This window comes from Adiantum capillus-veneris, chromosome 4, assembly GCF_014529385.1.
Source record: "Adiantum capillus-veneris isolate H3 chromosome 4, ASM1452938v2, whole genome shotgun sequence".
Lineage (NCBI taxonomy): Eukaryota > Viridiplantae > Streptophyta > Polypodiopsida > Polypodiales > Pteridaceae > Adiantum > Adiantum capillus-veneris.
Window position 1 is genome coordinate 175,566,821 of NC_140934.1, and position 24,765 is coordinate 175,591,585.

At 47.8% G+C, this 24,765-nt stretch overlaps 1 protein-coding gene across 1 annotated transcript in view; it reads right to left on the reverse strand.

Moving 5' to 3' along the window:
- Window positions 1–24,765, reverse strand: part of LOC147460393 (putative ion channel POLLUX) — a 100,923-nt gene that overhangs the window by 41,979 nt on the left and 34,179 nt on the right. Inside the window, exons 8-9 of the mRNA XM_086511476.1 lie at window positions 2,701–2,799; window positions 2,394–2,582 (exon numbers count right to left, since the gene is read on the reverse strand). Of these exons, the coding sequence (XP_086367602.1) occupies window positions 2,394–2,582; window positions 2,701–2,799 (288 nt within the window). The remainder of the gene's footprint in view (window positions 1–2,393; window positions 2,583–2,700; window positions 2,800–24,765) is intronic.

The following is a 24,765-nucleotide window of genomic DNA, read 5'->3' on the forward strand; positions in this document are numbered from 1 at the left end:
GTCTGTTTCTATGGCGCTCCTTGCTCAAAGTTCTCCCTTTTGGAACTCTCCTTAGTTTACGTCACATCAGCTTCTCGTTGTGTTAGATGTTCAACCTATGATGTCATCTTCACTTGCCCCCCACAATACCAATCGGCATTGTCTTTCAAGCTACAGACTATTGCCAGACGAGACTATCAGACACCCACTTTCGGATTGTCGTTCCACCAACGCCTTCCTTGATCGCATATCAGCATGTACGCGCCTCCACTTTCCCTCGGCAGTTTTCCACAGATGATTCTAGGGTTTTGGCATTCTCCTATCTTCCCTTGAACAATTAGATGTCTTCTTCACATAAGTCAAATTTTGGGCCGTATGGTCTCTGTGGCATCAACGCAATCTCGAATGTTCCATCAGCATGATGTAAATCCCTCTCCTTCGTTCAAGATCTAATTTAGGCAATCCTTACATTTTGCCCTTGATGTTGGGAGGACATATCCCTGGATATCCTACAGCTCTTCTATGCTTGCTATTAGATCTTTCACTATACAAAACACTTTTGTTGTATCTCTTCTTTCTGGTGGTTTTTCCTCACTGAGGTTTCCCATTTGTAAATTAATCAAGAAAAATTTACAAAAAAAACAAAGTGTGTGTGTGTGTGTGTGTGTGTGTGTGTGTTGTTAACGTTTATGCATCTCAAGTGAATGCCCAATGTAATCCTATTACTTATTTTGTCCCTTAGGTATTTATTTTACTTATTTGACATGATAGTGGGGTCGGGCAATTTACCGAGGGAGGTACTTGAGGTCCTCCACTCTCTCTCTCTGGTGCATTCTCTCTCCCATTCTATGCTTCCACAACTATCGACTTTGACATGGTATCAAAGCCTCGTGCTCCTTGATCTTGGAGATTGGCGGCACGGCAAAGAGGAAAAGAAGAAGGTGAACTGCGTTTTACACGCTCAAGCTCCAACATCCTCAAGTGCTACAAAAAGGGGAGACCGCCAAGGGCAATGAATGTCTAGCGATTTGAAACGCAAGGAGATTTGGCTCTCAAGCAACACAGGTTTCCTCCTTGTTTTGTAGTGTTCTTCCTCCTAGACTTGCATTTTGAAACACTCCTGGATGTGGCCCAATTTTGGGATGGCTTTTGAGATGCTTGGTAGAAGTTCAACCTCCAGAGCAGCCATGGAGCAGAGTTTTGAGAAGCTCAATGGAGAAGGTGCCTCCAATGACTGCCTTGTTCAACTATCGGCTATAAAGGAGCATGGGTTAGTACTGAGTTAGCTTCCTTGGTACTTTTGAAATTGCCCAAGGAATACAAGATGGTGGCCAGGAATTACGATTACAAACGACAAAGGAAAAGATGCATTTTGACGATCTCAGCTATTTTCTCATTGAGAAAGAAGCTAACGTACTCTCCAGGGGCAAGGTTTGACTTTCAAAAATCGACAGAGGTAAAAGCAAGCTTCAGGAGGATAGCAGTGACAATAATTCTACCTTGGACAGCGACATGGCTCACACGGGTGGCGGACTCGATCGCAATCTATAGTTCAATGGTGGGTGCCGAAACATGCTTCAGCCACAAAGAGGCAAGAGAGCGGCAAAGAGGGGCAAGGGGAGCTCCCAATACTTGATTTGGATAGTATGTTGGAGTTCAAAGTCATTGGTGTTTGAACCCGTGTGTCGGAGTCCAAAGGCACATAGCATCTAGCAACGAGCCAACATGGCGTATTCAAAACACTATGGATATTGTGCACACAATCCATTGTTGTTGGCAAGATTATGGACATGGTGTGTTCCAAAGTTCTTTATCTTGAAAATCTTGGACGTGATGTATTCATAGTTCAGGAATGGGGATTCTTGGACATTGCCATGAGGCAACCGGTGCTCAATATTACTTTTAGGTGACAGGTTGGTGGTGCCAATCCGAGGTGTATTCAGTAGCCAGCTGCTTTTAGGTGTCCATGGTAGCTCCTTCATTGACTTGGTCTTCCTATTTATGCACACTATGAGCTATAGAGAGGGTGTTAAATTTTATGCATCGCAAGTGAATGCCCAATGTGATCCTATTATTTAATTTGTCCCTAAGGTATTTATTTTTCTTATTTGATATGGTAGTGGGTCGGGCAATTTACTGAGGGGGGTTTACTTAAGGTCCCCCAAGTTCGTATAAAGGTAGCACTCAGTCCCCCAGTGTATAACCAATTTAATTCAATGCGGGGGTTAAAATCCCCAAACTTAGCATTTCAAAGCAGAATTGAATTCATATAAAGCAAAGACCTGTGTAATTAACCCGACGTGAAGAAATCAAACACTCTCAAACTACAGACAGGAGAAAGTCCTAAAAGCAATAAGTCCATCAATAAGAATTTTCATGTTGTAGCATGAATACAAGATTCATACAAAGCGCACCGAGTCAAAGGTTTGTAAAGGCAGGCTCTCCAAATGTCGTCGTATGACAGGATTTCCCTGCCGATGTTCAAGTTTTATGTTATCCAATCTATCCAGATTTTCATCTTGTAGCTTCTTCTCTCTCTCTTCTAATCCCACATCACTAAAAATCCACAATTCGGAGCCACTTGGGAGAAATGCATCAAGAACCTGTAAATATGATAAGATAGGGTATTTTCCATAAGAAACAACGCAAAGGAAGACACCTTAAATAGTTCAAACACAAAATTAATGAGAATGGGCAACATTTACCAATTAGAATCTCAACCTTAATCATATCATGAATGTCCCTGCGCCAACCGCAAAATAAAATTCTTTCTGGAAGCTTTGGGGGAACAATGACTCGAGGCAAGGATCCACAGTGTAGCTGCACAACAAGCAATAAGTCATAAACTCCCATGAAAAAGAACCAAGGGTCAAAATAAAAGCAATTTAGGCAAGAGACGCCTACATCAAAATACAAACTTCTTAATAAGTCTCTTTCATTATGGTCCTTCCCATTGGTGTCCGTTACGGAGGATGAGTGGTAACTGCCTACCACACTATCAATGTGGACACAGAGATCTTATTTCATGGATGCAAGATATTGTTTGCTCACAGATTTCGAGTTCCTTGAAGCATAGGACTTTTCAGAACAGTGTTTCAATGAATGGTACTCACAGTTGCAATGGTTGAGGAGGCTGGACTAAAGAGCTCTTTACATCGCTTGAGTGCCAAAAGAGCACCCGGCAGATTCATGGAGGTGCCACATAGCCAGTTTATTTCTTGCTACATGCCAATGATTGTATCTGTACTTTTGCCTGTATACGAATATAGGCAATTCCTTCACGTGACTTACTAGGCAACCAACATGGACAAGGGGATATTTAATGGAAAAAGCAAACAACTGTAACGTGAAGAGTCCACATCCTACTACATCTCATGTGAATCTAGCTGTGAATAGTCCAAAACACGACCCCACTGTTGAGTAAAATGCAGAAAGAAGAATCTGAAAGAGTACATCTCTAAGGTGCTCATCTAGAGCCTCCACAGGCCTACTCCAAAGATGAAAATCGGCAACCACTTTGCCAGTTCCTTGTGTAACGCCAACTAGCGGGTTACTTGTATATAAGTGAAACTTGAGTCAACGACAAGCTCATTGCTTGCTGAGCCTGCTCCCCCGCCCCCCTGCTTCCTCCTCACGCCGCCCCTTCCTCTTCCCTTCACACTACCCTGACCCCCTCCCCTCGCGCTGCCCCCACTGCTCGCTCCCTCGCTGCCCCCACGCAGCTCCTGCTGCCTACCCCCACGCTTTGCCCCCTTGCTGGCCCGTGCACCACTCCGTACCCAATGCCTTGCCCTCTCGGCCCACTCCAACGGGGTTTTTTCTCATCCATCTTCGCTTCTCCAATTCCCCCTTTTCAACAGTAGACACAAATGGAACTCGACTAAAGCCCACACCAGAGAACCTACCATCCAACTTGCCCTCTTACTGACAGAGGAAGCGAGCTTAGAAGCAGAGGTGAAGCGTCTCCAAGCCACCTTTGTTTTCTGAAAGATTATCGTCACCCAGCCTAGCAAAGGCGAGGTACACGACCTCCTCCAGGCGCACCTTCTCGCGGAGGTGGGGGAGATCATCGATGTTCAGTTCCTCGGGCCACGGATACTACTAACTCGAGTTTGAGACTCCTAACATTGCGTCCAAGGTCATTTCGATGAGCGCTCTGGCCATCCAAGCAATCAGGGTGCACTTTCGACAATGATGCCATGGTTTCGACCCAGATACCGATGTTCTTGTTGAGGAAGGAGATCTTCCCATTTCAGTATGTTTCCCCACCTTGAGGAGAGAGTACCTTTCCCTACTTGCGGAGATAGTTTCCGAGATTGAGACCATTCTGGAGACACCACGCACGGCAGCAACAGTTGATGCCATTGCAGTAGGCATAACTATGGTACGCGTTCTGGTTCGAGAAACTCACTCTCCAGAAGGTAGTCCCACTACCTCGGGTGAGTGGTGGATGGCTCCACCAGAGCGTAGAGTATTCGGGACTCCCGCGTTCGTGCATTATTTGCAAACAGATGGGCCATCTCGCGAAGGCCTATCAACACAGGAGGCTCCACCCTCAACATAGACTCAGCCTACCAAGGCTAGCCAGGCTCAGTAAGCAGAGACACAGGGTGCACATGCGGGTACCTCTTCTGAGATAGGTGCCCAGACAAATGAAGGTTTGCAGCAGGTCCGTGGCCGTCGTCGTCATGGACAGGCGCACCACCCTTGCGTCCTTGGTGGACGGCCTAGACCAGGCCAGCAGTAGTAGGTTCCCACAGGGAACCGTTTTCAACCTTTGCAACAAGACGAGCTGGTGGATGCCCCCTCCACCTCAGCTTCCCCACCGCCAACCCCTCTCCCCCCCTGCCTACCGTCCCCACTACTCTGCCTCCACCTCTACCTCCTCTATCTGCCCCCTCTGCCCCATCTCCATGCCCTTCTCATGCCTTGCCGCCGGACGAGGGGACATGTCACTCCTCATCAGCTCGGACTCCGGAGGTCTCTTGGCAGTGCCTTTGCCACGACCCGCTTGGTGCAGAGGAGCAGCCCTACCTATGAACACCCCTCTTGGTGCAGGCTTTACCCTATGCGAAAATCCATCGCGGACTGACCAGTTTTGATATTCACATCGCTAGGACTTCTTTGACTACGGCTTTACACATTTTCTCGGCGACTCATCTCCTGACCTCGAGGCGGCTTGTTTCAGAGTACATGTTTTGTTTCTGGCAGCCAGAGGTGCAGAGGCCATAGACACAACGGTTGGTTTTTCTTTCCCATTGTGTGGCAGGGATCAGACGGAGTAGACTATGCATACAGTGATAAACTAGCTCCACGTCTAGGCCCTCGAATTCTCTCACCACACAGGAGAGTTGAGTGACAAACTTGACACAGACTCTATGGCCGTTGACCAAGTTCTCTATGACACCACTCGATGCTGCACGATGTAGACAGATTGTGATTTACTTTTTTGTAGACACTCAGAGTGCGCCCTATTATGTATATGTGCATGAGGCTCCTGGACCGAGGATGTAGCTCTACGGACTGCATACCCTGCTTGCGCATGGGTCAAACAGACACTTCAAAAACGACCATCTCAACATCGCTCGCATGCATATTTAATTCCCATCCAAGCCTACCTCGAAGATTGCAAGATTGGCTGCTGCAGCAGCATCGGCTTTCTCTCACTGACCCCATGAGGATTGTCTCATGGAATGTGCACGGGCTAGGTGGACCCCAGTTTCTACGTCAAAGAGGTCGACTTAGGGGGAACTTAGTCGTTTCTTTCTCCAAGCGTCGATAAGGCGATTGGCTCCGGCGCGTGAGGAGGAAAAGCGGCTCTGTCAGGGAATTGCTTCCCTACAACAAATGCAGGAGCGTAACCCAGGTAGCCCTTGGAGGAACAAATGCAACAATCTCAACAAGGGTTGATCACCATTGAGGAGCCTTGCCTACCATCACCAGGCATCTCAATGGACCCAGGTAGGCGACAAAGTTACTAGTAAGTTTTTTGAGATGGTGGGTCCCCGACATGCGCATACCAGTGTTCGCCTATTGAAGAAACCGGATGGGTCTATTGCCACAGCTCGGGACATGCGGTTAATAGCTACTAACTTTTATCGTGAGCTGCTCTCAATCGAGTCGCAATCAGAGCGCAGGGATGCATGCAGAGAGAAGTGTGGGCACACGTGCCTTGCCTAGTCACTCAGGAGATGCAACAAAGACTAGAGAGCAATACTGGGAGGTTCTTGGGCAGGACCTATGTAGTGCAAACCAACACATTTTGCGAGGGTTTGATCTACCTCATCCCCAAGGAGGGGGGCTCCCTAGACAAGATTCGGCAATGGAAGCCCATCACCATTCTCAACTCGGCCTACAAAATTCTTGCAAAGTCTCTGAGTTTGAGAATTCGGCCACTATTGGAGAGCATCATACATGAGACTCAAAAGGGCTTTGTCAAGGACCGTAGTATCCTTGAAAACACCTTCGCTTTCTTGGCGGTCGCCTTGAGGTCCTCATCGCAGTTAGGGCTTGTTCAGACTCAGGCCTCTGCATGTTATTTAAGGTTCAGCAAGAGGGTCGCCTACACAGAGTTACTTTTGAGGCACTAGAGGTTACAGAATGCTGCTTGCAACGGATTCGAGTTGTGGGCATCAATTGGAGACCTGTGTGCTTGATCTTGACCTGTGAGATCTTGAGACTAGACACTAGTGACTATGGGCGTGGGAGAGTAGTCCTCTGGCTCGAGTGTAGTGGGATCCAAGAGAGTGGTTTTCTTTTGCTTCAATTGATCACCCAGGATCCCCTTCTTTCAGTTGATATCACTGGCAGTAGAAGGATCTCACGGCTAAGTTTCTACAAACTTTTGGGGCGCTTATGGGACAGCAAATAGCTGAGGAGAGTCACCATGTTCAAATGGCTATTTGCCCATCGAGCCACCGCAGTTCAGAGTTCGTTGGTCTACAATGGCCATCCGAAGGGCTGTGCCGCCTATGACTATCCACTTGAGTCACAGCGGCATTGTCTATGGGACTATCCCATGGCGGAGCAAGTTTGGCTTCGGAATCTACGGTTGATGCCTACCATGTCAACAGCTAGACTGTACACTTAGGGTGCTGCAGCCTAAGCGACCCTCACGGGCCCAACACTTCATTTTTAGTTGTCTTCACATAGCAAGATGATTGTGATACCCGAGGGCCAGCCTACACTCCAGCCCGCCACAGAGCTTAAACCTAGGAGTGGAGCAACGATAGAGAGTTTTGTTGGGAGATCATCTGCAGTCTCACACTTTGGATCATTTGGAGAGCTTGATGCTTCCACACTTATGAGCCTGCCCCATCTCACCAGCGGAGACTCTACAAGACATCTGGCTGGAGCTGATCCATACACTCAGAGGACAGTTTGATTGGCTTCAGGGCAGCTGCGACCGCATGCAGGAGCGCCGTGAGGCATTCCTATGACTTCGGCGACCCAAGCCTTTCTACACCATGGTCCATGGGGCTCCTAGATGTCATTACCGCCCACTTGTGTGGTTGTTTCCTCCTCCTATATCCTGATTTAGCCATCATTGTACATATCTCATTGTTTCATTGGGACAGTCTCCCACATTCTCGTGTAGTCCCCTCTTGTTGGGGCAGTTTGCAGCACGTTGGGCAGCTTTTATTAGCTAATGGAAGGATCTTCCCAAAAAAAAAGTGAAACTTGAGTCGTAAGCAAAGAGCCCCCCCCCCCCCCCCCCCCTCCTCGTTGGACCACCCATCTAACGCTGAAGATGAGGTGTTGGAGATGCCATCACCAAATGGTGGCACTGTAGGTTGCATCTCATGGCTGTAGGGCAGATTGGCCCTACATATTCATTGTAGTCCATTCTCATCCATTATTGTAGTCTTAAGACATTTTATTACTCAATTAACCTTTTATTGGTCCAGATGCCTCATTTTTAGATGAGATGGCATATTTATTAGCTCGGCGCACTCTCACGGCCCAAATCTAATCCCAGTTGACGGAGCCTCCAGTTTTGCACACCTCTAGGTCACCTTCACTTTGTATACATGTGATCCCTACCTCTCATTCTCATTCATCCAATTGTATGAGCACTCTTGAGTTATTGAGTTATTGAGTTATTGCTCTTGGGTCATTCTCTAAAGCATATTGCTCAGGATGGGACTAGTTTTGTTTCCTAGAGGGTATAATTGTACACCTATAGCATGCTAGGGTTAGGATGCATTTTGAGAGCCCCTATGTAAAAAGCTTCAGCTGAGGATACCAAACTTGTATATGCCTCATCGTCCAGTTTTGTTCAATACCGCCATCTACTAGTTTTTTTTCCCTTTTATTTCCATGCACATCATTGTATACAATACATCTCATAGACCAACACGGCCTTTCGCAGACATTAATACAATATTTCTATTTCTAGCTCTCTCTATCAACATTTGTCTCCTATATTCGCTCTCCTCTTCATTGTCTACATAAGAGACCTTTGAAGATGCACAATGGCCTCTCATCCAGAGGAAGTACATAAGTGAGCTAACAATGTGTGGGCTATATAAACATCAAGGTGGCAGGTACGATGAATGTAAAAGGAACCACTATGGGGGTGCATAATGCCATGTGATGTGGCCATGATCTCAATGGAAAAGAACTGATGATCTTGCCCACCTCTGAGGAAAGACGCATCGACGTTGCTCCGTTCCACTGGAGGGGCCAGTTGAAGAATCCTACTGACTGCAAAGAGAATGCAACAGCTCCATCCAAATGGCTGTCAAAATGGTGGACGTAGGGGAGGACAGAGAGCCCAAAATGCAGGCACATCGAGCCTTCCACATGGTCCAAAGGGTGATGATGCATACCGTGGTGAAAATTGTGTCTTGCTAGTAGAAATCCAGCTCGTGACCTACACCTAGTATCATCTCTAGAGTGCCTAGTCTATATCCTAAGGGAGTAAGCAGGAAGACCAGGTCTTTCGACAAGAAGCCCTGAAAAAAGTTGTGTGGCCCCGGAAATTGCAAAAGCCATGCAACTACCCCCCATGTCACAAGTTGTAGCCGGGCTACAATGTCACTTGCATGGGAAAGGCAGTTACAAGGCCAAGTTCACATTGGGTGGACTTTCGCCTAGACAGTGACACGTGGCAAGAGTGGTGGCCTAGAGGACACTATGGCCAGTTCTTCCCCGCCACAGTTTGGACATAGGCGCAGTTGGTTATGCTTTAGTCTAGTTATGCTTTAGTCTGGTTATGCTGTTCTAGATAGTTTTATGATTACTAAGTCCAGCATCGTGGGTTCAATATAGCACCACACATCCTTGCACATTGGAGCCTCGACACCCCCATTGTACCCGTGAGTCCTGGGCTTGGAGCTGAGTGTGCTGCCAGCCAGAGTCTGTACTGGTTCACATGAGTTAGTCAAGTCCCATGATGCTCGAAGTCTACTATTGAGTCATTTGAGTTTGCTCTGTTGTTCCATTCATTGTTTACGGTGTTTTCATTCTCTTGGAGTGAAGTTTCATGCACATTGCAAGCAGCACCCACAGTAGAGAGCACGAGCCACTATTCTTGCTACAGGTGCTCTCATTTTTGGCAAGCCCGGTGAGACCTCAACTGTCACTAGACGGGCACCACATGCCAACAGAAAAGAACAGACTGAGCAAACTTTTAGCACTTCAACAACAATTGAACTGAAAGAGAGAGAGAGAGAGAGAGAGAGAGAGAGAGAGAGCACGCGACACGGAGTGGCAGAATTCCACCCCAAAGAGTACTAGCCCCAAACCATGGCGCCCATTTCGGTATTTCTTTATATTACTTGAACTCAATACAATGCCGATACTCACGCTCTACACCTTCACCCAGTAGAGTGCCAGAGATTGAGCCCTCTGCACATATTTAAAGGCCCTTGGCCTTGAAAAGAAGTTACATGAAAAGCAATCAAACTCAAAAGCATATGGCCTCAAAAGCTGGTGTTGAAAACAGCCCAGCATAAATCACAAAACCCATACAAGCTGCCACGTCATCAGGTCAGCATGAAATGCGAAATTCCGTACAGACTGTCACCTCAACAGGTCAACGCGTTTTGCAGGAGTTCCGTATAGCAGTGCCATGTCATCACTTTTTCTACACTATCTTTTGTGTGTATGAGGGTCCAGCTTTATTTAATGCCTTTATGTCACTAGGGCCCCATCGATTGGGCCCAAGAGTTGGTGGGAACGACTTTTCAAAAATAGGCCACTCGTCAACACTTTAAAAGTTGGTAAAACTTCTTCTACTACTTCTAGGGTTAAGGCCCCTCAGCCGGAATCTACAAGCTGGCTCCGCTCTTCAGTGGCTTGACACGTCAGCAGTTTGTGACATCAACTGAAATCTGACTCCGATGTGGTGCATGGCGGAAAGTCTAACTAGTTAGTCTCTTTCCAGGTCTCATACGCCTTCACCTTCGTCCAGCTTGGTCTAGCTGGTCTTCGCCTTCATAATTGGTCTAATTGGTTCAGTCTAGTCCCTCGCCCTGCCCAGTCAGCAAGTCTAACTCGTCTGGTTGGGCTGGTCTAACTGGTTCGGCCTAGTCCTCGCCCTGTCTAGTCAGCAAGTCTAACTCATTTGGCCTAGTCTTGCGCCATGTCTAGTCAGCAAGTCTAACTCATTTGGGCTTTCCTAGTCTCGTTTGGTCTAGTCTGAGTCTAGTTAAGCTGGTCAGCCGAGTTTAGCCCAGTGGTTTTAGAGTTCAAGGGTCTTCGTGTCCAAGAGGTTGGGGCGTTTGCTGCTACTGCATGACACATACAAGGTAGAAAGTGTTACAGAAAACTCTTGAGAACCAAGCTCCGGAGCAAGCAGCCATGGAGAAGCTGACAAGCGTTCTGGCTAAGGTGAACATAAAGTTTCCGACTTTCAAAGGACTCTCCACAGAGGATGCAAACGACCATGCTAGGAGATTTGTCTCCCACTGCAGGGGTCGTGGCCTCAACAGAGAAGATGCCTACCTCGTGCTCTTTCCATCAACCTGGATGGCTTAGAAGATAAATAGTACAATGAGTTTGTTGAGAACCACTTTACTACTTGGGCAACACTAAGGCAACATTTCTGTGAATCTTTCATACCAGACTTCCAAGAGAAGGTGCTGGCTGAGTTAGCAAACCAAGTGCTCCATCCAAATGAGACTTTTGTAGAACTCATGACCAGAGCAAAGTCTCTGGTCGCCAAGCTTCCCCAGCAACCAGGAGAATTCATGGTCAAGAAGAGGGTGAAGAAGGCTCTTCCCAAGACTTCTCAGCAAAAACTCCGAGAGAGTCTCCGACCTGAAGCCACTCTGGAGGAGTTTGTTGTTGCTGCTACTAGGATAGAAGGGGTAAGGAAGCTATTCAACGACCCTCCTCAGGTAGAGACTACCTCAGTACTCTTGGAAAGTCCATCTGACCTCAGTACTCTTGGAAAGTCCATCTTTACAAAGGGAACTAGAAACATTGGAACTACAACGAGCTCTTCAAGAGGAGAGATCCTTCTCTCTTCGACACGAGAGATCCTTCTCTCCACATGAATGCCTCCTTCGGGCTTATTGCGACCTTTAAGAAAAATCTGGCCATGAAGACAAGGATTGCTACTACCTAAAGGGAGAGCGGCAACTAGAGCAGAGCCTTGCTTCTACTCTACCACAAGGGTTAGCAACTGCATCTAACATGGTTTCCCCATATGGCCATCCAAACTACATGCCACCCTTGCTGAATACACCTTCTATGCAAGGTATGCACATCAATTGTCCATCTAAGAGCTTCTATCATGCTACCGCTCCCTCACCCCCTCGGAGCTTCTACACATCAATCTCCACCTCCATGCAGCAGAAGAAGAGACCACTTTGTCCTCCGCCTCGCTCGTCCAATCGACCCATTTTGTGCTACAGATGTGGGGAATATGGGCATCACCAAAGCAGATGACCCCTACCCAAAGGATCTCCTCCTTGCCATCATTGCCCTGAGGCTAAGGATCACTATAGTAAGGATTATCCCAAACAACGGACATCCATGTTTTCAAACTCGAATCCCAACCAACCAGAGTTCACGTTTCCAAAGATTGATCTAATAGCGCCAACCCTCAGCCGTCACCTGCTACTCATGTGGTTACCCCTCAGGACAAGCTGCAGCAGGTGGAGGAGCCCGTTGGTGTCCTCACTCGGGCACAAAGGGCAGCTCTCGGCCTCCGTCTTACAGAAAATCCAACACTTCCATCTTAAGTTTGCACAACCTAGTCCATCTCTAGCAACTGACAAGCCATCCACTAGTGCCAAACGCCGGCCTACCTCCATGCTATCTAATGTTGATGGGGCTTTCTTGGAAGCACAGGCTGACTTGCAACAGATCAAGGTACCAAAGAAGGCCCTGATCAACAAAGAAAAGCCTACAGCAGAGACTATATACCTTTTAGCAAGTGTCACTCTATGACATGCTCTGGCTAGATGAAAATCTTCGAAGTGACACATTTACAGTCATTCAATCTCTGTACGCGAGTGCAGGGTCTCGTGGCGGGCATCTCCTAGTGCAACTCTCAGAGTCCGACATGATCTCCTGTCCCATTGCTCCCCTCAGTGATTACAGGAGTCCTCATGTCACTATGTCTATTCTAGGGCGCCAATTCTCACGTGTAATAGTCGATGGGGGATCTGGCATCAAATTGATGCTGAGTTCACTATGTTGACACTGGTGGGTCTCCAGCCTACTAGGCCCACCCCATTCATAGTGACTTTGGCCGACCATAGGACTATCCGCTGCCTCTGTTGGTACAGAACTTCACATTCAGCTTGGATTTTGTCGTGGTTCGCCTTCCTCAGGTGGAAGGTGGCTTCCCCTTGCTTATCGGTCGACCATGGCTGCGGCACACTAAAGCGCATGATTGGGGCAATGATGGCAAGTGGATACACACTCCTAGCTCCACAATGACACCCATTCAACTTGATGGAGGCATGGATCCAGTAGTGCATCATAGTTCTTTTTCATAGGAGTCCAACGCCGAAGTGGTACAGTCGATCCCACCTGACGGGCGAGAGGACATGCTTAAAGTGGTTAGAAGCTACAAAGCCTATGCCTTCTTATGTGGTTTATAATCAATCCTTGCCCAAGGATACCCTGACAAGGCATGGGCTTGGTGAGTCAATCCAAGACCACATATGAGGTAAGAAATCCCCTTTCCAAGAGTTTACCCAGCTTTCAACCTCCTCGGTATCTGACTCCCCAACCAAGGCAAAGCTCACCTAACTACCCTTCGAACGAGCTTCCACAAGGTTCGCCTCAAGAATTCAATATTGATCAGACACCAGCTCATGATGTCTCTATGCTCCTTGAAGCGACACCCTCTTCACATCCAACGACATCTTTAAAGTTTAGCAGTGCCCCCAGACCGAGTAAAAGAAGTCGACAAGGGCGACTCGCTAACGATCACCCCATGTGGCTAGAACAGATGTTGAGCAGATAGTCATATTTGCATAGAAGATAAAATTAGCCTCTTTCGAATTTACAAAAGAGTTATGCAGTGATGATTCTGAAAGAGATTGGCTGGTAAAACTTTTGGTAAGACCGGTGATTGTACAGCTCGTAGATCCTCCTGTCTGGAATCTGCATAGAGGATTTATTGAAAGGGCCACAAAAGGCATGTTTCTTTCAGGTCAGCCTAAGCTTCATCCACCAAAAGCCGTTTGTGAATTTTCAAAGATCACTACCACGTTTTTGAAGCACCTTGTGAAATAACAAAAGAGCTACAAGATGTCTACTGTGACTAAATTATGCCCTTGAGAATAGTTGTGCAGATTTTTTTGTTTATCTTTATAGAAAAGGAGGCTAGATTTGATGGTTCTCGCCCTGTTGGCTTACTAGATGAGGATTTTGAATTTGATAGCTCCAATGCCCAGCTTTCTCATGTCGAAGAATTGGCAGTGTGGCAAAATAGAAGCTCTACAAGAAGGGAATCTTGTACCTAACATTCGGCGTGCCATTTCACAATATGGAAAGGTTGTGGAAGAGTTAAGAACAGAGCAAGCCTGAGTTGGAAGTTTTGAGCAACAGAAGCTTTTCCTTCCGCTAGTTGGCCTCGCCTCCCTCGTCCCTACCCTCCCCTCCTCAAACCTGCCTCACCTCTCGCCTCTCTCGTCTCTTGTCTCTTGCCACCCCCCTTCGCCAATCTCTCTCACTATCGACCCTCTCTCATCTTTCGCCTCTCGCATTCGCCTTATTCATCATACGTGGCTTTTTTTTTTTATATGCAACGCTATACAATAGTGTGGCATTGTATCCACTCTGGCATTGTATGCTCGCATACCCAGCATGCTGATCTGGCAGTTGTAACTAACAAAATCTTGGTGACCACATTAGTGAGCTATATAGAAGAGGCCTGGCCGGTTCTAAGGCAGGTGGATTCAGTCTAATCTAGGTCTAGCTAGAGTATTCCACATTGGTGGAGTTGACGGGGTACTAATAGATTATTTCTTGAGCGTTACCTCCCATCTTCTTGGGCATCGTCCCCTCCATCTCTGTCCCAGCTTACAGAACTCTTAGCAGACATCATGAGCCACAGCTTGTCTCCTAGGCATCAGCCCAATTCCCCGCCATACGAAGATGCTACTATGCATGCGGAATTCCCTTCACAGTCTGGAGCCATCGACCAGATGTTCCAAGCAATCTCCAGACTCCTAGCTCAGGTACATCACACGAATCAGTCCCTAGTCGCTTATATCACCACACGCTCAGCCAAAGTTCATCATACAGACCCCAAGATCCGCCCAAAACCCTTCTCAGGTCTCCCCACAAAGGACGTCTTGGCCTGGCTCGACCATTTTGATAATGTCGCCACCTATCACCAGTGGCACGATCAGCGCTGTGCTATGGAGGCTAGGACTATGTTCAAAGGGGTAGCAGCAACATGGTTCGTCCAGCAGCCCAACAGTGTCAAAGGCGATTGGGGACTCCTCAAGACACTGCTAATCCAAAATTTCGCTCATCAGAATATCACCCAAACTGCGCTAGAACAACTAAAAACCTTACGACAACAACAACACGAACCTGTGGCTCAATTTGCTCTCAAGCTTAACCAACTGCTCTTACGGGCAGATCCTAACATGTCAGAGGAGATGAAGCTATTCATCACGACATCTCTCGACGGGTACGAGATCAAGGCCCAACGAGTTTTCATTCAGCCATCCAGATTGCTCAACGTATCGAAGGTGTTGGTCAAGTCGATCAAGATCAGGTATTTTCATAGCCTACCCAGAATCAAGTGCAAGCATCACTCCCTACTTCAATGGATATAGATGTGCAACACGCTCAAATTTCTAACAGAAGGTCGCTACCAGAACGTGATGCACAAGGTCGCCCTAAGTGTTTCTATTGCAACACATATGGGCATATCAAGAGACAGTGTCAAAAACTGAGGGCTCATCAGCAGGAGCAGGTACAAAACACTCAGGTTCATGTCGGGGATGCTGCCACTCTTGCTGCTCTGCCGGAAAACATCTTGGCGGATGGATGATGGAAGGCACTCATCCGCAATTCCAAGTTGTTGCCACTTCCGGCCGCACGGTGACCATCATCCAGCTTGAAGGCATATCTCAGGAAGCATTACTTGACTCCGGTAGTACCATTTTCAATCAGTCGTTCTTTAGTAGACCTACTAACCATTTCAGTACTCTTTGGTGACAATCAACAAGTTTATCATTCTAATGTAGTTGCACACTGCACCTTTCATATTGCCAATACCACATTCACACATGCTTTTTATGTTCTCCCTAGGTAGTTATTTCCGGTCACAATTGGTTGTGATTGGTTTATTCAAGCCAGAGCCAAGCTACACTTTGACACTCATCACCTCATTCTTCCAAACACCCTCCCCATCCCACTCTTGTACTCACAACAAGGTCCCAACTTTGTACACGCTCAACACACAATCTTATCAACTGACAATCGCACCCATGACATCCGTCACTTGCTGAAAAATTTCACTTCTTTGTTTCATAAAACAAACACCACATCTAAAATCAACTTTCCGGTGTGCCATTCAATTTGCACGAGAGATTCTCCCCCAATTAAAATGGCCTCACGACGAAGATCCCCAGCCGCTAATGAACAAATTAATCTGATTGTGCAAGACATGTTACAAAAGGGCGTGATTGTCCCATCCAACAACAGTTGGGTCTCCGAGCCGCATCTGGTTAGGAAAGATGATGGTTCTCATCGTTTTTGCATCGATTTCCGTCCTCTGAACAAAGTAACAGTTCATGATAGTTACCCACTTCCTGGAATTGATGACCTCCTAGACCAATTAGGACGCTCTTGCTACTTTACCTCACTAGATTTGGCCTCAGGATATTGGCAGATACCACTCAATCCAGTTGACGCCCATAAAACTGCATTTCGGACCCCACTTGGCCTTTATGAATTCACCCGAATGCCATTTGGTCTCTCAGATGCTGGCAGCTCTTTTCAACGCACCGCCAACAGCATTTTCCATGACCTCATCTTACAAGGAGACATGGTAGTATACCTGGATGACATTCTAATCCACACAGTACCTGGGAGCATCACTTACAGGTTCTACATGAAGTGCTCAAGCGAATCCAGCAATATAATCTACAGCTACAATTCCAAAAGTGCAAGTGCGGCGCCACTAAACTTAAATTCCTTGGTTTCATTGTCTCAGCCAATGGTATTCAATTGGATCCTGACAAAGTGTTAGCCATACAGAATTACCCACCCCCTACAACTGTCAAGACACTCCAGAGCTTCCTCGGCATGGCTAATTTTTCTCTCCGCTTGTAGCAGGGCTACAGTGTCACTTCACAGGACAGGTAATTGGACAGTTAGCTACAGTTGGTCTGGTTTGGTTCACACTGGACGGACTCTTTGGGCTGGGAGTGACACGTGGCAGGGTACCTACGGTGATCTAGTGGACATCGTGGCCAAGTCAACATCACCACTCAGTTTGGAGATAGACTTAGCTGGCTGGACATTTATGGGCCGTTGGTGGCTCTTATGGTTGTACATATGAGTAGTCGTTTTGGGCCAGTTCCATTATCTTGTACGTAGTCGTCTAGAGGGAGTCTTACACAGAGAACCGCTTCACCATCCCTGCACATCTGAGCCTCGACACCCCCATTTGTACCTGTGAGTCCTGGGCTGGAGCTGAGTGTGCTGCCATGCCAGAGTCTGTACATGGTTCTTTGAGCTAGTCGAGTCCACATGTTCTGGTCCATTGTTGTGTCTTTGTTGTTTTCATTATTTCTGTGTTTCATTCTGTTTGAGAGAGTTTCCATTTGTTTGAGTGAGATTGTCACGCACATTGCACTGAGGGGCACCCACACTATAGAGAGCACGACACATTATCCGCGCTATAGGTGCTCTCATTTTGGCGATCACGGTGGGACCTCAACTGAAATCTCACTCTGTTGAGTAACTGGTTTCTTCCCTTCGCCTGTGCAGCCTGTTGGTCTCGTCCAGTTTCACCCTTGACAGCTTAATCTAGCTGGTCTAGTCTCTCGCCTTGTTGGTCTGGTCCTCTCTCGCCCTGGTCCACCCAGTGCTCGTCCCTGGTCTAGTCCTTCCTCGTCCTGGTCCAGGTCTGGTGGTCTTGTCACTCGCCCTGGTCTAGTAGAGTCTAGACCAATGTTCACCCAAGTGAAGGTTGTCTTGCCCAAGTGAAGGTATTCTTGCCCAAAGCTTGGTGGGGTTGGCGATTACTACATGACACATACAAGGAGGTCTTTGGAGCGTCAAAGTGCACTACTGAGTCCTCTGAAGTACTACCATAGACGGCGTCAACCCTTGGTGCCTAGTAGAAGCATATTAACCCCATCACCCATACCTACTCATACGGCTACCTCCATTCCTTCGACCGGTTCTACATCCTCCACGTCACCTTCTCCGGTAAGGCTCTCCCCCATTTTGTTACAGCAAGCTAGTGAGCAACAGACTCAGGAGCAAGAGGCCATGGAGGAGCTCACAAGTGTTCTGGCAAAGGTGAACATCAAGTTCCCTACCTTTAAAGGTCTCTCCGCAGAAGATGCAGACGACCATGCTCGGAGGTTTGTCTCTCTTTGCAGAGGTCGTGGCCTCAACAGAGAAGACACATAGTTGGTGCTCTTCCCGTCCACCTTGGATGGTCTTGCAAATAAATGGTACAGTCAGTTTGCTGAAAACCACTTTACTACTTGGACCATGTTAAGACAGCAGTTCTGTGAAGCTTTCCGACCAGGGGATTATCAAGAGAAGATTCTAGATGAGTTGGCCAACCTGTTGCTCCAGCCCAAGGAGACATTTGCAGAGCTCATGACCAGAACAAAGTCCCTGGTCGCCAAGCTGCCTCAGCAACCAGGGGAATTCATGGTGAAGAAGTGGGTAGAGAAGGCTCTGCCTAAGACTTCTCAACAAAAGCTCAGAGAAAGTTTCCGTCCTGAAGCCAGTCTGGAGGACTTTGTTGCTACTGCTACTAGAATAGAGGGAGCAAGAAGGCAATTCACTGACTCTCCTCAGTTAGATACTGCCCCTATACTCATGGACAGTCCATCAGACCCCTTGACTTCTCTAAGAAGGGAACTGGAAGCCCTAACGTTATAGCGAGCCCTTCACGAAGAGAGATCCTTCTCTCTCAGACAGGAGAAGCCTCCACATCAAGAGGCTTATGATCAACTTAAAAGAGAGTTAGAAGAGCTCAGGTCTCAGCAGGAGACTAAGGCTATGGTATGGTGTAGTTCATGCCGCTCTCCAGGACACCCTCCACAGGACTGTCCCCTTCGCTCTTATTGCCACTTCTGCGAAAAATCGGGTCATGAAGATAAGGATTGCTACTATATAAAGGGATTGCACAAAATACAGCAAAGTCTTGGTCCTACTCTCCAACAGGGGTTAGCACCAACATCCAACATGGTTTCCCACTACAACCATCCCAACTACATGCCACCTTTGCTCAATACCCCTGCTGTCCAAGGTATGTCAAGTACTTTCCCGACTCAAAGTTTTTATAATGCTAATGCCACCTCGACCCCTCAGAGCTTCTACACTTCAGCCTCCAACTCCATGCAGCAACCACCTCGTCCCCCGTTTCGTCCTTCCAATCGGCCCATACTCTGCTACAGATGCGGACAATATGGGCATTATCAGAGCAAGTGTCCTTTACCTGACGGGTCCCCTCCTTGTCGTCGTTGCCCTGATTCGAAGGATCACTACAGTAAGGATTGTCCCACGCAAAGGGCATCCACGTCTTCAAGCTCGACTCAGAACCAGCAAGAATTCACCTTCCCGAAGATAAACTTGATTACTGTGAACACCGTGCCTCAACCATCACGTGCTACTCATGTGGTTAAGCCACTGCAAGTGGAGCCTGCTGGTGTCCTTACTCAGGCACAAAGAGCAGCTCTTGGTCTCAGTCTGCCCACAGGTCCACCTCGCCAGTCCCCACTTCCTCAACTTGGTCTATTTGACCCAAAGGACGAGTCCTTCAAAATTGCTCAGAGCAAACCAACTTCACTGTTATCTGACATTGATGGAGCCTTCTTGGAAGCAGTGGCTGACTTGGAACAGATTAAGGTCCCAAAGGGATCCCAGTTCGAAGGCGCCAAGCCCACAGCAGAAGCCATCTTGAAAAATACTTTTCAGCAGGTGTCACTATACGACATGCTAAGGCTCGATGCAACACTTAGAAGTGACACCCTGTCAGTCATTCAGTCTCTGTACCCGAGGGCTGGGCCTAGTGGCGGGCACCTCCCTGTACAGACCTCAGAGTCTTATTTGATTTCCTATCCATCTGCTCCCCTCACCGATTATAAAAGTCCTCGCCTCACTGTATCTATTCTTGGGTAACAGCTATCCGGCGTCATCGTTGATGGAGGATCTGGAATCAATTTGATGCCCGAATTCACTATGATGGCCTTAGGTTTAAAGCCTACCCGACCTGCTCCTTTCACTGTTACATTGGCCGATCAGAGAACAGTCTACCCAGTGGGCATAGTCAACAAGGTGCCTGTGAAGGTACAAGATTTCACTTTTAACGTGGATTTTGTGGTAGTTCACAGGCACAAGATTTCACTTTTAACGTGGATTTTGTGGTAGTTAATCTTCCCCAGGTAGAGGGAGGTTATCCCTTGCTGATTGGTAGGCCATGGTTGCGACATACGAAAGCACTTCACGACTGGGGAACCGACGCCATGTGGATACATACTCCTGGCTCTCCAATGCAACAAATTTGTCTCGAAGGAGGTATGGATCCGGTCGTTCAGCATAGCTCTTTGTCACTAGAGTCCAACCCTGACTTGGAGCAATCGGCCCCTCCTGATGGGTCCGATGAACACTTACTGCAGTGGTTAGAAGCTACCTCTTCGATGCCATGCTATGTAGTCTCTCTTCAACCTTTGCCAACAGATTCACCCTCTCCCCCTGATCCTACACCTAAAGCTAACCCTGAAGCCAGTAATCCCAGTCAGCCAAGTGAGCCAGAACCAAGTGGACCGGTCTCTAGTGCCCATCCTTCAGAGGGTCCCTTGATGGAAACCGTCGGCCTGGGTGAGCCTATAACCCACCATAGAAGGGGGAAAAAGTCTCCGTTGCAAGAGTTGGCCAACACCCTAGCTCCTTCCTTAGCATCTACTCCATCTAACTCTCCACCCATGCCCGAGCACTTTGAGGTATCTGAGGATTTACCATTTGCAGAGCTTCCATCAGGATGGTTGCAGGAAGAGTATGTTGATTTCAACATTGATCAGACGCCAGCTCATAATGTCCAGAAGCTAACAGAGGCGGCACGATCTTCTCCCTATGACGCAGCCTCGCCCACTGCACCGCCTGACCCAGTCAGAGAGGTCAACCTAGGCGGCCCTGACAACCATCAGCCCATCTTATTAGCCACTTGGTTATGGGATCACCCCGCTCTACTCGACCTGGTAATCTCCTTCGTGCGCTCTTTCAAGGATGTGTTTGCCTGGTCTTACCACGATTTGGAAGGAATCCCAGCAGAGCTAGGAGTCCACACAATTCCTCTGGTTGAGGGGGCTAAGCCGGTTAGAGGACAGGCTTACAAACCGAATCCCAAGTATGCAGAAGCAGTCAAAATCGAGTTGGAAAAAATGCAAGAAGCAAGTATTATTGTACCAGTAGAGCACTCAGAATGGTTGTCCCGTATGGTTATTGCCCCAAAGAAGCAGTCCAACAAAATTCGAGTTTGCGTCGACTACCGGGCTCTGAATAAGGTCACAATCCCGGACGGATTTCCGACACCTTTCACTGAGAGAGTCCTCGAAGATGTCGCTGGCCATGTACTGTATAGTTTTATGGACGGGTTCAGCGACTACAATCAGTTAGGAATACATCCTGACGACCAAATCAAAACAGCTTTTGTGACTCCCTTGGGTATTTTCATCTACACTAGAATGTCTTTTGGGCTTAAAAATCCACCGCCTTCTTTCAATCGCATAGTATATCTCATCTTTTGTCCTCTGCTTACTGATCACCTTCGCATATTCATGGACGACTTTTCCACCTTCTCGGGTGCTCAATGTTCGACCCCAGTAGAAAATCTAAAGGAGCATCTTGCTCAACTCTCTGCAGTCTTCCTCAGGTGCAGAGAGGCACGGTTAAAGCTCAATCTGAACAAGTGTCATTTTTTGGTCACAGAGGGCACACTGTTGGGCCATGTGGTCTCTGCTCAAGGTTTAGCACCTAACCCACAGAAGATAGTGGCAATCTTGAAGTTACCTCCTCCCATAAATCCCAAAGGTGTTCAGAGCTTTGTGGGCCACACCGGATATCATCGCAGGTTTATACGTATGTATGCACAGGTGGCTCAACCATTGACCCGGCTCACCAGTGCTGTTGTTCCCTTCCAATGGTCAACACCTGAGGCCGAAGCATTTGCATACCTCAAAAAACGCCTCACTGAAGCGCCTATTCTAGTTGCCCCGGATTGGGCCCTACCTTTTCATGTGCATACACATGCCAGTCTGCTAGCTGTGGGTGCTGTGCTGACTCAGCCTAGCAAAGAGTTCAACTTGGATCGCCCTGTACATTATGCAAGTCGCCTGCTCACCAAAGCAGAGCGCAACTATAGCACCACAGAGAGGGAAGGTTTGGCTATAGTGTATGCTCTACAAAAATTTCGTCGCTATTTGCTAGGGGTCCACTTCACAATTATTATTGATCACCATGCCTTGTGCTATCTGCTTAATAAGCCACAGGTCGCAGGTCGAGTATGGCGATGGCTCCTCCTATTCCAAGAGTTTGATTTTGAAGTGGTACTCCGTCCTGGTAAGCATCATGTAATGGTTGACCACCTCTCTCGCATTCACACAGGCGAAGAAGCTACTGGGATTGCGGATGACTTTCTAGATAGCAGTCTTTTTAAAATCAATACAACACCGGAATGGTACGGCGAGGTCTTACATTTTCTATCTACTGGGCTGTACCCAGAGTGGGCATCCCCACTGCAAAAGAGGAGATCGCTGTTGAAGTCCAGGCCTTTCACTCTAACTGGGGGCCAGCTCTACAAAGCGGGACCAAATGGTGTTCTGAAGCGTTGTGTCTCGCCTCATGAGGTGGAGCATATTCTGGAGGATGCCCACAATGGTCCCACTGGTGGCCATTACCCAGAAGATTCTACAGAGTGGTCTATGGTGGCCCTACGTTTTTAAGGATGCAATAGCATATTCGAAGGTTTGTGATGTGTGCCAGTGCTGTGGGCCGAAGCCAAGTAAGCAATCCAACCGTCCTCTGCAGGTTTCGATGGCGTGGCTACCTTTTGAGAGATGGGGCTTGGACTTTGTGGGTCCAATATATCCCCCGGCTCAACCAGGTAATCGCAAATATCTGCTAGTGGCTACCGACTATGCAACAAAGTGGGCACAGGTACTGGCGACAGTAGATTGCACTGGCAATACAGTAGCCAAATTTTTATATGAAAATATTTTATGCAGATTTGGATGTCCCTTGAGATCACCAGTGATAGGGGCAGTCATTTTGTCAATGACATGATCTCAACTTTGCTGGCCAATTACAAGATTTTTCATCACAAGTCGTGCTCTTATTACCCTAGAGCCAATGGGCAAGCTGAGAGCACCAACAAGGTTCTGATCGCCCTCCTACGGAAAGCATGTCATCTCCATCGAGCATCGTGGGCTCAGGCTGTGCACGGCACTCTTTGGGCATACCGCACATCTTTCAAAGCAACAACGAATCACACGCCTTTTCAACTGACTTTCGGTTTGGAAGCCATAGCTCCATTTGAGTTCAACTCCGGATCCCCTAGGGTGGGCAGTCTGTGTGCAAGTTGGGGCATGGAATCTGCTTCTATATCCCGTCTCACCTTATTGGATGAAAGCCGACGTTTAGCTTCACATACTCTGCAAGCGGAGCAACTTCGTCGCAAAGCGTGGCATGATCACAACCTCAGAAAGGCGAAAATAACGAAAGGCACACTGGTGCTACTCTATCAGGCAAAATATTTGAAAAAAGCAAAGAAGCTGGTTCCAGCTTGGCAAGGGCCCTTCGTGGTGGAAGAGATTTTACCACAGGGGGCAGTTCACTTAGTCACTCTAGAAGGCGTTCCCTTGCCACTGGTAAACGTATCAAGGATTAAATGCTATCACTCGCCCTAATTATATACACATCTACTGATGATAGCTATCCCAACACCATATGATTCTTCCCTCCTCTCAGTTCGGTATTTCTCCCTGGCTTACCATTTTCCCCTCTTCTCAAACTCCCCTTGTTTCAATGCATGCATCAGTTACTGTTGTTCTGTCTCTGTCTATGCTCCCCTCTGTAATTTCCGAGGTTCAAGTCTCATCTAATAGATCTTTTGATTGTTGGATATTGTTTGACGATTAAACCAGCTCAACTGCATCTCTCTTTTCCGTCTCAAATTTTTACACGCACTATCTCACCATCAAATCTCTCTCTTTGCCTTCTGGGACTATCTCTTGTAAAAGACTCCTCAAATTGATTCCGTACTGATGTTTTCCTCCTGTCAATTGGAGCTAGTTCTGGTTAATAAACCCCATAGCCAAAAAGATAAGGCCTAAATCGTTATTCTCTATCTCTGACAGCACTTTATATCTGGCTCTCTATTTAGGCCTTGTTCTTTCTTTTCCCCCGCACTGGTCTTGCTTATTGAGCCCTTGTCATCTCTAAACCTGACCCACATTCTCTCCTCCTGCAGAGTTCCCATCCTGAACATGCTTGAATGCGTCTTTTTGCCATGTCTCAGGTTTTATATCCCCTAACAATGCCTCGTAGACATCCACATGGAGCTCTTCTTTCGATGAATTTGCACTTCTTACAGCAAATTGGGATTCTCATACAGTGCTGCCCACCAATTTCCTGATATCTTCAATAAGCCTCATCTCATAAGTGCTTTTTGTCGACTCTCAGAAGTGCTTTTTGTCGAATGTGGCTGCCCCCTCACCATTCACCACTAATATCCCAACCCCCTCGCCCTACCTACCCTCCCCTTAGTGCTCGCCCCTACCTACCCTCTCCACACCCCCTCGCCCCTACCCTATCCCAACCCCTTACTCCCTCGCCCCTACCTACCCTCTCCACACCCCCTCGCCCCTACCCTATCCCAACCTCTTACTGCTCGCCCCTACCTACCCTCTCAAACCCCCTCGCCCCTACCCTCCCTTACACCCTCGCCCCTACCTACCCTCCCCTTACCCCCTCGCCCCTACCTACCCTCCCCTTACCCACTCGCCCCTACCCTACCCAACCCCCTCGCCTCTACCCTCTCCCACTAGCCTCGCCCCTACCTACCCTCCACTTACTACTCGCCCCTACCTACCCTCTCATACCCCAAACCCTCGC